The sequence below is a fragment of the Rhineura floridana genome, chromosome 9, assembly GCF_030035675.1.
Source record: "Rhineura floridana isolate rRhiFlo1 chromosome 9, rRhiFlo1.hap2, whole genome shotgun sequence".
NCBI classification, from domain to species: domain Eukaryota; kingdom Metazoa; phylum Chordata; class Lepidosauria; order Squamata; family Rhineuridae; genus Rhineura; species Rhineura floridana.
Window position 1 is genome coordinate 69614671 of NC_084488.1, and position 18632 is coordinate 69633302.

Sequence of the window (18632 nt, forward strand, 5' to 3'; positions counted from 1 at the left end):
AGCCAGAGGAAGTGGAAATGTCTAAGGGAGGGGGGACAAGGAAAAAGCAAGACTAATATTCCCCAGAGGAATGCCTGCTTGTGTGAATGGGGAAAGCGATTGACAGCTAACTTTTGAGCAGGAACTGTGAACAATGCAAATCAAAAGTGAAGGTAAAAGAAGTGTATTTCTAACGAAGAAATGCTCCCATGTAGATGGGCCCAAAGAGGAAAATGGAGACATTTCTTGGGCCTAGCTACTGCTTCCTGCTGCGCATCCTGTTTTGTTTCTGTTCTATGCACTTTACTGTGTGTATTTTGTACATTTATATGTAGTCCTTCAGCAAATGGCATTCAAGGCTTTTCACACAAAATAAATGAAGGAATCTGCCTACCAGTTTAGACTCGTCCAGTATTGTCTGTTCCAACTGGCAATGGCTCTCCAGAGTCTCTGCTGAGGTCTTTCCCATCACCTGCTGCTACCTGTACTTTTTTAAACTGGAAATGCCAGGGATTGGGCCTGAACCTTTTGCATGGAAGGTATGTGTGTTACCATTGTGCTATGGTCCCTGCCTAAAATACAATTATAGTCCCTTTCCAAAATAAAATAAAAAAATAACATTAATGCATGCTCTGGTTTCTTACAGAAAACATTTGTCATAGTAGATATGTGGCTGCTACTATGATACATTTTGAGCCCTTCTGCAATAAAAGCCCTGCCAAACACTATTACTTAGAAGCAAAGCCAACTTACTTCTTTCCAAGTAGGAGTGCAGTCCTTTGCACATTTGGTGGAAAGGAAGGCTCAGTAAATCCTGCGTCTTATTTCTGAGTAAGAATACTTAGGGCAGTGTTTCTCAACCAGTGTGCCTCCAGATGCTGTTGGACCACAACTCCCATTAGCCTCAGCCAGCATTGCCAATGGTCAGGAAAGATGGGAATTGTGGTCCAACGACTTCTGGAGGCACACCGGTTGAGAAAGGCTGGCTTAGGGTCACACTACACTTTTATTTAAGACAAACTCAAGCACAAAAACGAGTTGTCTTGATAGGGATTTGTTTTTGTCATGAGTTTCTGACATTTGTATAAAGAGAGAAGTTGCAGACTACATCACATCCCAGTATTTGTTTATATCCGCCTGCCCCAACACCCACAAAATTGCACTTATTTGGGCCTCATGAAAGGGTTAAAATCATTCACATGATTGGTCTAGAATGAGATATAGCAAAATCACACTGTTTCGCTTCCAGTCAATATCCTATCCATTATGTGAGCCTTTTACATTTAAAAAAAACTTTAATGTTGAAAAGAAAACTGCCAATATTATTGTCATGGTCCCTTCAGAGGACTCGGAGGAAGAGGAAGAGACAGAGTTGGCAGACCCAGGAGAAGGAACTAGTGGAACCCCTGAGGACACAACTCTGGCTCTTCCCCAGCTGGAGAATGTCCAGGACCTGGCTGAAGCCCCTCAATCGGACTCTGGGTATGAACAGGAGGCTCCCCTTCCCCCTGCAGAAAGAAGACACCAGCGAGTAGCACAGCAATGAAGGAAGAGGTCGGGTTGTTTAAGAACAAGCAGCTCTGAGCAGTTGGGAGACTAATCACGGGCACCTGGCTTAGGGAGTCTGTTATAAAAGGCAGTTCATGGCTACAGCAGACGGCTGACTACAATGTCGGTTGTGACCCCTTGCATGTAATGCCGTTGCTAGCCTCTAGACCTTCGGATTAGACCCCTGGCTTTCTGAACTCTGCTTCCCTACCTGGACAATGCTCTTGGACACTGCTACTGGTTAGTTTGTCAAGCCTTTCTCCTGCCAGCTGACCTCCATTATCTGCCTGGCCTTGACTGATTTATTGCCCAGCTAACTGCCAGCTGCTTCGTTACTACTCAGCCCCCAGCCCTGAAGCTGACAATTATGCAGTTATACAAATCTAGGGGGCAACCGCACTTTAAATACCATTTGCAGTTCTCATCTTCACACCTCAAAAAGGTTATTGTGGAGCTGGAAAATAGCAACTGAGGAAGGAGAAATTATAGAGATATAAACAATTATACATAATCTGTAGAAATTGTATAAAAAAGGTAAAGGTGTCCCCGCACTTATAGTGTGAGTCGTTTCTGACTCGGGGTGACATCTTGCGACATTTACTAGGCAGACCGTATATATGGGGTGAGATTGCCAGTTCCTTCCCAGGCCTTTCTTTACCCCCCAGCATATGCCGGGTACTCATTTTACCAACCATGGATGGATGGAAGGCTGAGTGGACCATGACCACTTTTACCGGAGATTCAACTTTGGCTGCGTTACCGCCGCTTACCACTCTGTGCCACGGCGTAAAGATCTACCTTAATTGTCAAAGGAGGCACACCATTAGCTAATTTAGTAATTTATTCTAAATGGTAGTTGATCTCCAGAACTCAAGAGAGCTTTGGCTGCGTTACCAATAATTACCAGCTCCTCCTAACAGCTTTTATTAGTCATTCTGTTCTAAATAGCCTAGGACAGGGGTATCTGAAGGAAAGCCTGCTCCCACATGAACCCTTCTAGTTGATAATTGTTGAAGCTCTTTTCTGGGTGCCTCTCTGTGGAGGCGTGTGTCCAACAACCCTGCAAAGTGGGTTGCTTGTTATACACCCTTTCAAAAAGAAATGGTGCCTCTACCACCCTGTTTACTCTGGCTTTGGGCAGGAAAGAACGACTCTAAATTCATGCTGAGGGTTTATCCAGACCATACTAAAAATCCACATTTTCCTTATTGGAATTGCCCACTGGTAATCCAAACCTGATTGCTTTGCACCTTCTTTGTACTCAAACCAAAACTTTCCCCTCATCCTCATGTAGGTAGGCATGCCCTTGTTGTTTACAAATTCCCCTCCATCCTTCTCGTTGTGTTGCTGATTGGCTCAGATTAGAAGGGAAAGGGATGAGGGAGGCAATGGGAACCCAACAAAAGCAGAAGGTGTGGAAGGAGGTTAAACTGCAAGTCAAAGCAACTCCTCAGCAACTGTTTGTAATTACTGTTTCTCTCTTTTTCGGTGTATAGTTATTGGAAAGTGTGGGAAGGCAGTGAATAGAGGAGAATATCATGTGGATGAGGGTGAATTAATGGAGGCACAAGGGGCTTGTTACTGTTGTTATATACCTTCAAGTCGATTACAACTTATGGTGACCCTATGAATCAGCGACCTCCAATAGCATCTGTCATGAACCACCCTGTTCAGATCTTGTAAGTTCAGGTCTGTGGCTTCCTTTATGGAATCAATCCATCTCTTGTTTGGCCTTCTTCTTTTTCTACTCCCTTCTGTTTTCCCCAGCATTCTTTTCTAGTGAATCATGTCTTCTTATTATGTGCCCAAAGTATAATAACCTCAGTTTTATCATTTTAGCTTCTAATAATAGTTCTGGTTTAATTTGTTATATGATCCAATTATTTGTCCTTTTTGCAGTCCATGGTATCCGCAAAGCTCTTCTCCACCACCACATTTCAAAGGAGTTGATTTTTCTCTTATCCACTTTTTTCACTGTCCAACTTTCACATCCATACATAGAGATCGGGAATACCATGGTCTGAAAGATCCTGACTTGAGTGTTCAGTGATACATCTTTGCATTTGAGCACCTTTTGTAGTTCTCTCATAGCTGCCCTCCCCAGTTCTAGCCTTCTTCTGATTTCTTTACTGTTGTCTCCATTTTGGTTAACGACTGCGCCAAGGTATTGATCATCCTTGACAAGTTCAATGTCCTCATTGTCAACTTTAAAGTTACATAAATCTTCTGTTGTCATTACTTTGGTCTTCTTGACATTCAGCTGTAGTCCTGCTTTTGTGCTTTCCTCTTTAACTTTCATCAGCATTCATTTCAAATCATTTCTGGTTTCTGCTAATATATGGTATCATCTGCATATCTTAAATTATTGATATTTCTCCCTTCAATTTTCACACCTCCTTCATCTTGGTCCAATCCCGCTTTCTGTATGATATGTTCTGCGTATAGATTAAATAAATAGGGTGATAAAATACACCCCTGTCTCACACCCTTTCTGATTAGGAACCAATCGGTTTCTCTATATTCTGTCCTTACAGTAGCCTCTTGTGCAGAGTATAGGTTGCGCATCAGGACAATCAGATGCTGTTGCACCCCCATTTCTTTTAAAGCATTCCATAGTTTTTCATGATCTACACAGTCAAAGGCTTTGCTGTAAGGGGCTTACATTACAGATTATACAGATGTATGGATGAGCCCTGAGAGGGAGAGTCCACTGCTAGTTTACTGCACACTTGCTGCAAAGTAAGTTTCAGCCTGCTTTCCCTTACCTTCCCATATCCCAGGGTGTAGCCTGAAAGACCAAGCAATTTAGCACATAGGAAAATATTCCTTGGATGTTCAAAGTATGGATATTCAATTAGGAAACTTTATAGAAAAATATGTGGTAAAAGAAACAATAGGAAGCATTTAAAATAAATGCAACCAATACCAGATAAGGCTACACTTATACAGTCCCTAAAGGCAGGTTCCCATCATTTATATCTAAGTACATTGACCATCTTCCATTCAGTTGAGGGAAGGTGGATGACAAACAAAATGGAGAGGAGAGTTTTTTTTTCATCTCCATGGAATGAAGAATGACAGGCAAACAAGCATTCTCCAGTCAAAAAGCAGAAGGAAGTTTGGAGCAAACCTCTCAAAGTCACTGGGATCTACTATTAATACATAGCCAAGTGAGGAGGAGTTTTCTCATCCAATCCTGATAGGCAGGATTTGAGTATTTTGTATGGATATTTTACACACAACATGTATGGATGCTTTAGACATATTTATAGAACTTGGTCCTTTTGGAAGCATTAATGGTCACAATGTTAATGTTTTTATGCTGCCTGGTGGAAACGCATTTGCTCTCAAAAATCTTTGGAGGTTGATTTTGGTTTTTTTCCCCTTAGGCTTTTTTTTTGTATTGCTGATAAATGGAATTGTTATATATTACTATGTATTTTATTATATTGTGTTGATTTTGTTATTTATGCATATACTGAAACTGCTTTGAAGTCTGTTTCACATAAAGTGATATAAAAGAATCTGAAATATGTAAATATTTATTCAGAACACTTATACTCCACATTTCAGCCCAGATAGGTTCCCAGAGCACTTTATATATCAATAGAAACAACACAGTCCCTACCCTCAGGTTTACAATCCCAAAAGATACAACCAAAAGGAAAAAGTGATGGAGAGGGAAGAGAAAAACAAGCAAACTCAAATGCCAAATTCTTGTTGTTACAAGGTTCTTACAATGATCAGCTCAAATAGAAACCAACTGCTCACAGTTTAAAACAGCAAGGGCCAGGATAGTCCCTGTACAATAGCCACTGATTAAGAAATGAAGTAGATAATTCCTGTATTTGCCAATGAATTATCTACTTCATTTCTTAATCATGAAATACTTAGCATGCTAGGTTCTGTGTGTTCTGCCTGTCTTCACATACACCCTATAGCATGGAGTGGGGGTGACACTTGCTGAAACACAAGCTTAAACCTTAGCTGAGTGCACAGACATTGCACAACTATTTAAGCCCAGACCATTCCAAAATTCACTTGTTCATTCACCAAGTGCCCCTGAGCCACTGGCAATAAGGATATCCACTAACTCACACTTTCCCTGAGCTATCACTTGAGTGTTGGTACAGGTAAGGTAAAAAGAAGAAAAGCTAGGAGTCTCACAGGCACTTTCTTTTCTTATACAAGATCTCACTTCTGCCTTACACCTGCCACTTACCTTCATTGAAAACAATACTTTCCTTCCTCTAGGCAGTATGACTACTCTTCTTGAGGTAGTTGCTCCCCACCGGGCTCTCATGCTTCCCTGGGATCAAGAAGGTCCTCACTTGGTTCCTGGACATCTGGCTTCTCCAGTCACTACTATTTGCCTGACCCTGCCTGTTGGTTGTATCTGACTGGGGAGGAACTATCACCATTCTTGTACCATTGGCTTCTGCCCTCCTTGGGAGACCACATAAGCTCCAGGGCCATTGTTTATATTCCTTATGCCATGAACCATTACTTTATGGATCCCATTTTTATCATGGCTGGGAATGCTCCCCATGTTCAACACACATACTTTCATTAGCAAAGGCAAATTGCCTAATTCTGGGCACCTTGAGTTGGCTCAGCATCTTCCTCCTATGGCAGGGGCATCATGTCTGATTGGTTCACTGCCAACCATGGTAGCCAGCATCTCTGAAGAGATGGCAGTTTATGGTTTCTCTGCTGGAGTCTGCACTTTCTACCTATTCTCAGACTTCTAATATCAGTGCCAACTGTTGTTGAAACAAAAAAGATTACCATCTACATTGTACAACTAATTGATTTTAATGCTTACCCTACTCATTATGCTACTCATTTATGCCTGCTCCTCCACCCAATTTGCCTCTAGTCCCCTCATCAGTACTGACCACCTTTTCTGTATCAAATCCCTCGCCTGCTGCCATGCACACTAAAAGTGATGTAGATCTCCACTTCCTTCTTGGCCTCGGTTAAGGTTAAGGCTACTGATGTACAGGCAGGAATATGACTTGTATGACTCCAAATTGCCAACTTCAGATGTCATATCCACTTCTTTTTCAGGCATTATGGAGGACAGTAGAGCATATGTGGAACAGCTTCTGTGTATGGATAAATCTCTAGGGCTGGATATCAAACAACCCTCACCACCCATAAAACATTCAGGTTTTCAGCTGGGTCATACAGATGCCAGTATTTCTGTAGCTATTCCTATACTGCTGACCTTGCAGTTGGCAGCAGAGTCAAGGGATAAGCTGTTTTCTATATCACTCACCTCCAAGTTCAAGAACCTATACATCACATGTGGACAACCTGTGGGTCATGGACAACCTGTGGGTCGTGGACCACGTGAGGCCCTCATTAGTCTTCCATGTGGCCCCTAATATCACTGGTCACTGATATTGCCAATTTTTCTCCTGTTGAAAGATTGCCTTCCCGGCCACTGCCCATCCTTCTGGCTAATTTTGAGTTTTCTGCTTCCCAGGCCATTTCCTGCCTCTCCTATGCTTCACTCTGGCAGCCACCCTCAGAAGGCCGACTACAGGGTGGGCCAGGTAGGGTGTCTTCTCAGTGTTCTCTCCTTGGCATTGAGTTACATGGGGCAATGGCATGTGAGGAGACATCCCCAAGAATTATAATCTCCATCACAATCGTGCACCTTGTAGTTTACAATTGTTTGACAGGTTAGGGGAAGGGAACTATAATGTGGATGTCCCTCCCCACATGCCATTGTGTCCATGTAACTTGATGCCTGTGATGGAGAGAGAGAACTCGTGTGAATGGTCTGACTCACATGTAACAGTGGGAGGGGATGTGGCCCCCAACTGCCAACACACCACTGCATATGGGGACAAAATGGTTGCCCATCCCTGCTCTAGGTTCAGCAAAATAACTTTGATTTCTTTTTTAAACAGCAAGGTGAAAATTCCATTATCATGGTGGCTTCTCAGGGGAAGGTGCTGCAGAAGCTCAGCTCTTTTAAGATTGGGAGGGCCCAAAGTTGGCCATCATAGATATAAAATTCTTTTCCACTGTCATTCTGTTACTACTCGTTACTAACAACTGGGCCTGCTTGTTCCACTGTCAGCATTTCCTTTGGGGAAAATGTTTCTTCCTTTTTGATCACCTGCTGGATGACAACAGAGAGCTGTTGCAAGTTTTCCATCACAAAGCCTATTGATTGGCTAAGAAGCAAATGTACTCTTCTTGGCACATGGCAGACTGTTGCTCAAAAGCTACTGCAGACTTGCATCATCCTCCACTGTTGTAGGGTTGGGGGACAAACTTATTTCAATTCTCATTTAAAGCCGAATCATCAAATTCGCACTCACCAAAACAGGATAAGAACCAAACTGAAAATCCACACATCAGAATTTTGCAATACTGTTCTCCAACCAACCAGTGTTTACAAAAATGCATATATGAGGGGAAAATGTGCATCAAAATGAATATATTAGTGAAAACAACACAAAATGCATTCTGTTAGGAGAAATTGCTTGCAAAAATGTGTACATTAGTCAAAACTGCATACAAAATCTGTTTATTAGGAGAAATTTGCTCTAAAATGCAAAAAAATAATATTGAGGATGTTTTTTAAAATGCAGACTGGTACAATGTGGGGGACTGAATTTAAGTCTGGAAAAAAGAGAATCTGAGAGAAATGAAATAGACGGATCCTTCTATCCCTACTGACTGCTGTGCCTGGCTACAATGAGTGGGTGTCCCTCAAGAGCCTCAAACATGTATTGAAAACCTTCCTTTTCACTATCAGGGCCTCTTTAATGCCATGGCAGATCAAATGACACTCTAGATAAGGTAGGCCACCCAATTTGCTGCTCCCCAAATCTTCAGTTTTTCAGGGGAAGGGCAAGGGGGCTACAGTGGGTGGGGGTAGAAAATTAAATGCCTTGCCTTGCTTAAGTGAAAGCAGTGCTAACCACTAAAGCAAAGCCACCAATGGCTATAACCCAATAAAATTATTTTCAAAAATATTTTAATGTAGAAGTATTTACTTAGTATCACAGTTTTGAAATATAGGTGCTTATTCCTTTGTTTTAGATTATGACAGTTCTCAAACCAAGACATTGTTGAGAAAAATGTTTATCAAAATTATTCTTTGTGGTGTGAAATTAGACTATTAAAATTGTAACAATTATAATTAAGACTGTACATGCCAACACACTGCAGTGAATAGATTTGTTCACTTTTTTGTTCTGGCTGCATGAGTTGTTCTTCCGGTTTTTCTCTGCAATTGCCATCTCACCAAGTTCATTATCACTTCAATCTAATGTGAGTTAGATACACAGAAGCCCATTTATTTCAATTAACTTAGATGTGCCTAACTCTAAACATGATTTGGCTTCAAATTTTTGTCTCATATGAAACTTCCAGTCTTAACTTTTTATCACATTTCTATGCACCTATTAAAAAAACACACAGGTATTACATGTCCAGCACGATTCTATGACTGTTTACTTACACAACACTGAAGTGATATGTATATTTCCAAGTAAGTATGCATGTGAAGGTCAGCATTTTCCTTAATATTAAAACTAGTATACAGAAATATTGTTTATGTAAAGTCTACTAATTATCCAACTATAATCAATATATGCTGGTGTCAGTGGTTTTTATCTACACATTGATGTTGCCTAGCATTCATTCAGCTGAGAAGAGAGACACAACACCTATAGGATATATACTAAGATACTTGTACTTTAGCCTTTATCTCAGGAGCCTGCCTAAAATTTGAAAACAAGAACACCTTGCTTTAATCATTCAACGGCCACGCATTACAAAAACAAATAAATATGCAATTATATTGGTATATAAAATTGGACCACATATTACAATATTATATTATTATTACTATTTAAATTTATATCCCGCCCATCCTTCCACTAAAAGCACTTTAAAACATCTTAAAAACAAACATATTTAAACAAAATATTTAAAACCTATTAAAACAAAGCATCTTTAAATATATATATTTTTTAAAAACTTTAAAAACATATTAAAAAACAGTTCCAGCACAGATGCAGACTGGGATAAGGTCTCTACTTAAAACGTTTGTTGAAAGAGGAAGGTCTTCAATAAGCACTGAAAAGATAAGAGATGGCGCCTGCCTAATATTTAAGTGGAGGGAATTCCAAAGTGTCAGTGTCACAGCACTAAAGTTCAGCTTCCTATGTTGTGTGAAATGGACCTGCTGATAAGATGGTATCTGCAGAAGAAAAGACACATTCAGTTAGAACATGCATTACAAAAATACACAAATAATAAAATAAATAAATATGCAATTATATAATTAGTATATAAAATGGGACCAATGTGAATAATGTACAATTTAAATACCGAATTGGCTACAGTGACGATCATGTGTTTATGATAAAGAGATGAGTCTCACTATATATGCCAGAGGCATCAAATAACTGAATATTAGAATTCCTTTGTGGATGTGCTCATTCTCTCTTTACCTTCAGGGTTTTTTTTTATTTCAGAAATCACACGGCAAGCTCTATAGCACAGACTATTTATGTTGCTGTAAGAGCACACTCATTACACTCTCTAGTACACTCATGGGTACCATAAACAAATAATAATCATTTATGATTTATAATGACTATTAAGAAGGGCAGTAAAACTGTCCTTGTAAACTGCTAAATACAGGAAGGTCACACCATTGCAAGTTAAGTAGCTTAACATATAGTTTAAAACCGTCTCTGCTACAAAGTACATTTTACAGAAGATATTTTAGCCAGAGTCTAAAATACCTAGGAAAAAACTTCCTCCTACATGTCCTGTCATAATCTCTGATATCTAAGAATGGTATCTTTTTTTATATAGCATTCATGGCAACATGCGGGAAGAACACATAAGCATTTTGTGGCTGCTCTACAATATTTCCTGGAGATTTGCCAATGTTCAAGTCTCAGACCAAATTGAACTAAAACTTTTGAGATGGAAATACAATTCATGTTTCTATTTAGCATAAATGTGAAACAGCTCATGATTCTGCTAGAACTGAAATGAATTTTTTAAAAGAAATTACAAGTGTAATTGTCACAATGAGAACTTATGTGAAAATTTAAAAAAAGAATATTGACTTTAAAATCTCAGAATTCATGTTTCATCAATAAATTAAGGGATCACTTTCTTAGGTTTCATGAAGAAAAATATTAATATCTGAGGTTTGATCTAGGTGTCACAGAACCATAGGCCACCTAGACTGAGTTTGATCTAGGTGTTATAGAACTGTGGAGCCTTCACCTGGACTAAAACGTCGCAATTCTGATTTTAATTTCCATATGGCTTCTTTTTTATGTATTAATTTGTATTATTTTCAAACACAAAAACCAATTAATGGTACAGTATCAAAAAAGAAGGAATACAAACCACATACACTGTTTCTCCTGTACTTTAAGAACAAAACACTGACCTGCTAATAACCGTAGACAGGATCAAAAAGAAAAAAAACACAACATGAACAGCAACCATACCTCCCCCTGTCTGAACCCCTCCCCTGGGCAATGGCATAAATATGAGAACATATAGCAGGACTCACTGATCAAAAATATATAACAAAATATGTGTCAGTGATGCACAAAACAAAGGATAGGAAAACACATTTCTTTTTGAAGTTTTCATTAACTATTAACCTATCTTTAAAGCATTTCAAATGTTTCCATACCGTGACAGAGGATCCTGGCCATGCTTTCCATGTGACTTCTGTACCATAAACCTTAACCGTGAATAAGGACTCACTTAATTTTTATAATATTAAAAGCTTTAAACTACAGAAACCTCTACCCGCATTAAAGTAACAGGACAGATATTCGAAAAAAGTTGCGTCTGATTCAGTGAACAATAAATAATTTTCCATTCATGTTTGTGTAATTGTGAAGAGTTGCTTTAAAAAAAACCCTAAGGGCAAGAGCGTAAGTTTACCAGGACTAAATCAGTGCAACACCTAGAGGTGCAACAAGTTTGGTGGCAATTCATTTACATCGTTCAACATAGCACACTTTGATTTGACCGCAGAAGCTACAACCTCACAATCCCTGTGCGTTCGAAAACCAAAAGTTCTACCAAGTGCGTCTAAGAATGAAAGCGGGTATTGTTGCGTTTTAAATCTTTATTTAGAATCCAGGCTTCAGACCTATCCCTTTCCGATTTCTCATGCAATATTTTGCGCTAAACTCATTTTGGCCAGCTGCCCGGAAGGATTCCTAATTCAAACGTTCCCCACAAAGCGACACAGGCTGAACATGTTGTTGATATATATATATACGAAGGCAGGGAGGGGGGACGACGACTCTTCCCTGATTGGTCGCACAGCGCGGCTCCAGCGGTTCTCTCTGGGGGAAGCTTCAGAAGTGTTTAGAAGATGTCTGGTGGGATGGTCGGTGGCTTTTGCAAAAAGTTCCTGGAGGCACGAGAAAGAGCTGCAGGGATGACGCCCTGTTGCTGGAGCGGTAATTTGGACTCTTGGCGCCCGTTTCTGCAAAGCCTGAGATAAGCGCGGAATCTGATCCTCACACCTGCAAGCTCAGGAGAGGTGGGAGCCAGCCAACCGCGTATCGGGAGATAATAAACCTTTCCCGCGGAGCAGCGTGGCGTGAGGGAAGGAAACAAACGGGGTAGGGGGAAAAGGCATTTGCCGGCTTGGTGCGCCGAGAAGCTCAGAAGAACTGGGGGCGTGCGGACAGAAGCGGCTGGCCTTCCTCATCCTGACGCCACTAGTGAGCAAAAGGAAGGCGGCGACGCTCCTTGCCTCGCAGTGCTGGGTTTCGTGGAGGTGCCGCCGGCGCGAGTACCTGAGGAGCTCGGGCAGCCACACCGGGTGCCTGGGAGATGAGGCTCAGGTTGGGGAGCGCACTGACGTTTGTGTGCCTCAGCGCCGTCTTCTCCTTTGCCTGGTATGCCGCCAAGAGCGGGAGCAGAGGTGAGAAGGTGAAAAAGGTGGACGGCGAAAAGTCTCCTTCTGGCGCGCGCTCGAGCTCGGCTGGTGGGGAAGGAAGGAGGAGGGCTTGGTTGGCGGGAAGGAGAAAATGGAAGAGGGAGGGCACTTCAGACTCAAGCTTGGCCTCTTTTTGAGAGGACTGGCGGCACTACTGTGGCTGGCCTTTCCGAGAGAGGGGGGCTGTGCGGTGCCGGGGAGCTTCCATTGGGACCACGCGCTCCATGGCAGCCTGCCTGGCTCCCGACGACGGCTCCTGTCTCCAACAAATCGTCACCTGCACGGGTAGCGGCTGTGCGCACTCCTCACCAGCAACCCAAGGCCCCCCTTGGCTCTGATTGGTCGGGGATTGCTCCCTGGGGTCGCGGCGCTTCCCTTGGCGGCATTTGCATCTATTCACAGAGCAACCCAACATCTTCTCTCCTTTAAGATTGCAAGAGCAACAGAAGGAAATGCATTTAGGTAGGGATCTCTCTGTCTCGACACCCGGGTAAAAAATAAACGAAAGCAGCTTTTTCTTTTGTCTCTTGCAGAAGGACCACATGCTATTTCAAGCAAGGCAGTCGCACAAAGCTTCCATTCATCAGTGGGGCTGTGGGACATTCTACAAAAGAGGTCCCATTGAAATCCGTAGGAATTTTGAGTCAGGCCCTATTTTTCAAGAGTTACTCATGGTGCTCTTTGGGGTATTTATAGTTTAAGTATGGGGGAAAGTAGTACTCAAAACTGGCTAAGGTGGCTCTCCATTTTATGCAACATTTCTTTTGTGGATTGAGCCACCTGCAGAGTCCCAGTGATACTGTCTATCTGGACTACATAAGATTAACATGGAGAGCTGCATAACCGCTGCAGAGTTTGTGGGTTTGAATGTTCTGGACTGATGTATTCAGCCAGAAATCCCTGTGCAGATAACCCTTGCTCTGAATGTGTGTGACAAGAAAAGCAACCGTTTGAATGTGTGTCCCTATTCATGTTATGCAAAATGTGGGTTTTTGTTTTTTACTTTTTATCTGGACACAAAGTTATGGTGGCCCAGAATAATTAATTAATACATCATAGAAACCAGAGTGACTAGCATGACTCTGAAACTACCCTAATGGTTCTGAGCAGTGATGTGATGTGCCAAATAGCTATTTCTGCTAATTGCTAATTGTTCAGATAACACATTGGTCACATGCACAGTGATGGGTGATGTCAAAGTAATCACTTGAATTGGCTGTTCTCTATAAATGTGTTTTAAAATTTGAGTGCTTGTGGGATTTGAGGATATTTGCTTCTCATGTCTGTGCCACAATATAAGACCACTGTATATTATTCCTCTGTTGCCATTCATTTTTCATGGTATAATTTCATGTCCATGGACTTAAATAGAATTATTATTGCATTTGTATCCCATTTTTCAGCCAGATAGGCTCCCAAAACACCTTACATTCTATGAAATAAACTAATGCAGTCCTACCTGCAAGCTTACAGTCTAAAAGACACAGCACAAAAGGAAAGGGATAGGAGAAGAGGGGGGAAATCAAATCAAATTTGGGGCCAGTTCTTAAATAGTTCTTATCATGACCAGCTGAAATGGAAATAGTTCAGGGACAGGAGACACCTGATGGAGCTGGACTTTCAGCAGAGCTGATGGAATGAACCTTGTTTCCCATCTCTCTAATCTAGGGAGCCTGCTGGAATGGTTGCTGCCAAATGACAGTTGGACATTCATTCCTTTTCTTAAAAATTGCTTTGCATAATGCACTCTGTCTCTGTCTCTCTCTGTCTCTCTCTCTCTGTGAGAGAGAGAGAGAGAGAGAGTGAGTGAGAGAGAGAGAGAGAATATGAATATGAATATGGCTTGGATCATAAGGCAAGGAAGTTCATGGAAGGAAACTCCTCCCCACCTCCTTTCATCCCATTGGACATTGCTGTGGAGGGCACCCCAACCCTGATTCCCTGGAGTTTTGAGAGGAACAGGTGGCTACAGGGGAGAGAAAGGAGTGAGAAACTTTCCTTCCATGAACTTCCTTAAGTTAACTTATCTTAGGATCCAAACTATTATATGTATATTGTGCTACATTATGCTATTTTTATTTTACTTAGATAGATAGATTTGGAGAATATCAGTAGAAATCAAGGATCTGAGCATGACTTGTGAGATCATTATTAGGTTCTAATCTATTATGTTCTACTCTGTTGCTAAGTTCTACCCTATGTCTGTGAGAGAGAAATACTTTTTTTCCTGATTTTAACATTCTTGGCTTAATTGCAAAGTAAAAATAGATCTACTCCTGCCACCATTCCAAGTATTTACACTAATCTTGTGGCACTTATGAGTCTAGGGCTGCAATCCTGTACAGTAGGGCCCCACTCATATGGCGGGTTATGTTCCAGACCTCCACCTAAAAGCGAAACCCACCAAAAAGTGGAACTCCATCAATAAAATGGTGCCCGACGCCCGAAAAACACCATAAAAGCGGAACAAGCACCGTATGAGTGGGGCCTTACTCTAATTGAAAGCTGTCTTATTAGCAGAATGCCAAAAAGCGGGGCCCTACTGTACTCAGTTACCTGAGACTAATACCCACTGAACTTGACAAGGATTACCTCTGACTAGACACTTATTCAGTAGACACTGCTACAGTTCTTTTAATCCTGCTATTTTTCTTGCCTGCTGTAACTTTTTTAAAAGAGAAAAGTTGTTCCTGTGAAAATATGATGGAACAGAATTAAAAAGGGACCAAAACTCTGTTTAAGAACACCAGTACTTTTTCAGTGTCAGGCTTACTGTTGAAGCCTTATCTTGTTTTAGTTATGCATCTGATAAGAGCTTTTCTGTTTGTTTTATGTTACTTATACATTGTTCTTTTATTTTGTGGTAGCTGCCCTCTAATTTATGTTTCCATGTGCACATACAGCTAATTTCTTGTCATCTAGCCCAAGGATTGGGTACCTAAGGCCTGGAGACTGAATGCAGGCCTCCAGACCTGTCTCTCAGGCTCTCATAATTCTCCCTAGCCATAACCACTTTTCCCAAGCCAAACCCACCCCTCACTGGCCTTGCTTTACATCATAGAATCACAGAATACTATAGTTGGAAGGGGTCTATAACCCCTGCTTAGTGCAGGAAACAAAGTTAAAGCATACATGACAGGTCCAGCTGCCCCTTGAATGCCTCCAGTGTTGGAGAGCCCACAATCTTCCTAGGTAATTGGTTCCATTGTTGTACTGCTCTAACTGTTAGGACATTTTTCCGATGTTCAGTTGAAATCTGTCTTCCTGTAACTTGAGCCCATTATTTTGTGTTCTTCCTCTGAAATTATCAAGAAGAGATCCTGACCCTTCTCTATGTGACAACCTTTCAAGTACTTGAAGAATGCTATCATATCTCCCTCAGTGTTGTTTTCTCCAGGTTAACATGCCCAGTTCTTTCAGTCTTTCCTCATAGGGCTTTGTTTCCAGTCCCCTGATCATTCTTTTTGTCCTCCTCTGAACCTGTTCCAGTTTCCCATTGTTGTGAATGCTGTGTGCACATGCCTGCCAGCAACCAAGATGATGGCAGAGACTTCCCTAAGGGGCTGATGCCTTCCCCATCATCTTAGTTGATGGCAGGTATGAGTGCTCAGCACTCACAGCATTCACGTGAGGTGACGGGAGACGTAGGTGAGGCATGTGCACAGGCTACACTACATGCACTCTCTTGCCTGCTATCAACTAAGATGGCAGTAGGGGCATCAGCCCCTTAGGGAAGCCTCTACTGTCACCTTGGTTGCTGGCAGGCATGTGCGCACAGCATTCAAAGCAATGGTAGAGGTAGGTGGAGTGTGCGTGTGGTCTTATTGAAGACCGCATGGTCTATATGGGGAGGTGCCTGGGTGCTCCTTCTCTGCAATCTGTCAGGATTCGACATTGCCATGGATTGGAACAGGAGTGCTACCCTCCCACTCTAAGGAGGGGCCTTTTAGGTGCCCCCCTGGGCCTCAGGAGCCCTCAGCCAGGGCTCAGCCTGGTTGCCCTCTGGTGCTGGCCCTGGACTTTGAGATGGCTCGTATGAAATAAGAAAATGTCCCCCATTAAAAATCAAATCAGAAGTTGCCTCTGGAAGTTTGCAAGCAAGAGAAAGAACAATTTAAAACTGAAGTACTTCCTCTCCTTTTTTTCTGCTTAACCCTTTCCCCTGCATCCATGTTTCTGTTTAAAGTCACTCTACTCTAAACTGCTTTTTATCCTACAGTAGAAAAGATACCAATACCTGAAAGCAGCATTAGAAGCAATTTTGAGTAGAAAACATCTGGAAGGGAAAGGATTCAGCTGCCATTCCTTTGCTTAAAGTTGTAGCCTCCCAAAGCTGCTTTTGTGTGGATTTTTTTTAAAAAGATGGAAACGATAACACAAACACATTTAATATCTAGCTTGGTTGTATACAGCTTATACACCAATAGGAATGGGTAGTACTGGTCTTAACAAGCAGCAGCTCTGTCATACACAACTAGCAAAAACTTAGTTGAAAAATAGGGATGTGGCAGGCACATATGGGAGGCAGAGGAAAGGAAGGTATGAATACATAAGCAAGCAAAGGCTGGTGCACTAGCCAACGTGTCAGCTTGAACATGACATTTTGGGTCAAGTTGACATAGGCATTTTAAACAAATACAAGGCATAAAGACTGCATGTTCCTTTGTTTTACTCTTTTTGTTCCTGTTTGCCTTTCTAACTAAAGAAATATAATACCCATCTGTATGCAGCACTCAAAGAGTGGTTTGCAGTGCATTCCAAGAAGATACACAAACAAATTGGACTGATGAGATTCTAACATACTAGTTTCCTTTCATGTAAACATGCTTAGAATTGGAGTTGAATTTAAAAGTGGTACACAGGAATGCCTCAAAAGACAAACAAGTAAAGAATTCAGTAGTTGTCTCTCATCTAGCCTCCCTCATGACAAGTTTGGATTGGTGTTTATATAGTGGTGCAGAGAGTCCCCATAGAATGGCAGTGGGCCAGTAAGGAAACTTAACTAATCCATGAGTCTCTCAAGTAAATCCGTAATAATTGACAAGTGCTGCAAGAGGCATTCACAAAACACAATAGATGCTTTATTATTGCTTTTCTTCTCATGAAAGTAGATCTTCCACAATCATAATCTTGAGTTAATCTTAAGAGTCTTATGTGAAAATGATTAGGGTGATTTGGGAGAAAAAACAAAATGAAATTGCATGTTGAAGAACTAATTATCTAGAAAGGGACTCTTCTGATGTGGTGTCATTACAGGATATTTAGTCAGAAAAGGACTAACTATACAACATCCCCCCCCAAGATGGATGCAAGCATTTAATTTTTGTATAAAAGATAAGTACATACCAGGCCTATTTTGGGAAACTGGGCCCATGGTCCTGCACACATTTTGCTGTTACTTTCTTCTGAGTAGACATGCTTCAGGTTGCACTGCAAGTTACCCATATAGTTTATGTAGTATTTGTAAATTCAGTTGTTTAATTATACAAAGATTTTGGGGGAAAAGTTTTGCTATATCTCAGTTACTTCTTACCCTGTCAGGGCATCTTAACGTAAATCTGAATTAAAGGGATAGTTATATATCTGGCAATGATGATGTTAAATGCGTTTTTGCCTTTAACAGGCATGCTTTATTAAATGACTAATAAAAGCTGTTAGGAGGAGCTGGTAATTATTGGTAACGCAGCCAAAGCTCTGCTCACGGCCGGAGTTCGATTCCAATGAAAGGAGGAAGTCGAATCTCCGGTAAAAGGGGTCGAGGTCCACTCAGCCTTCCATCCATCCATGGTTGGTAAAATGAGTACCCGGGATATGCTGGGGGGTAAAGAAAGGCCGGGGAAGGAACTGGCAATACCACCTCATATATATGGTCTGCCTAGTAAATGTCGCAAGACGTTACCCTAAGAGTTGGAAACAACTTGCACTACAAGTGCGGGGACACCTTTACCTTTTATTTGTATAGGGAGGAAATCCCCTACCAGTATTGTTCTCTTACATTTGCTGTTAGGCAAAAGTAGCTGCTGCCCAGTTAAATGTGTTGAACCTTTAAACCAGGGATGGGAAAGTTCAGGACTGTGGGCCAAATGCAGCCCTCTAACCTGCTCTATGTAGCCTTCAGGATACTCCCCAGGCCATACAG

The 18632-nt window shown here is 41.5% G+C and overlaps 1 protein-coding gene across 4 annotated transcripts in view; it reads left to right on the forward strand.

Annotated features, from left to right (window-relative positions):
• Positions 1-11535: 11535 nt before the first annotated feature.
• MGAT4D (MGAT4 family member D) overlaps positions 11536-18632 on the forward strand; it is a 59321-nt gene continuing 52224 nt past the window's right edge. For 2 of the 4 annotated variants that reach the window (XM_061584908.1, XM_061584911.1), the window contains exon 1: positions 11671-12478. In XM_061584908.1, the coding sequence (XP_061440892.1) occupies positions 12388-12478 (91 nt within the window). In that variant the 5' untranslated portion in view covers positions 11671-12387. The other 2 variants (XM_061584909.1, XM_061584910.1) reach the window with 2 other exon arrangements.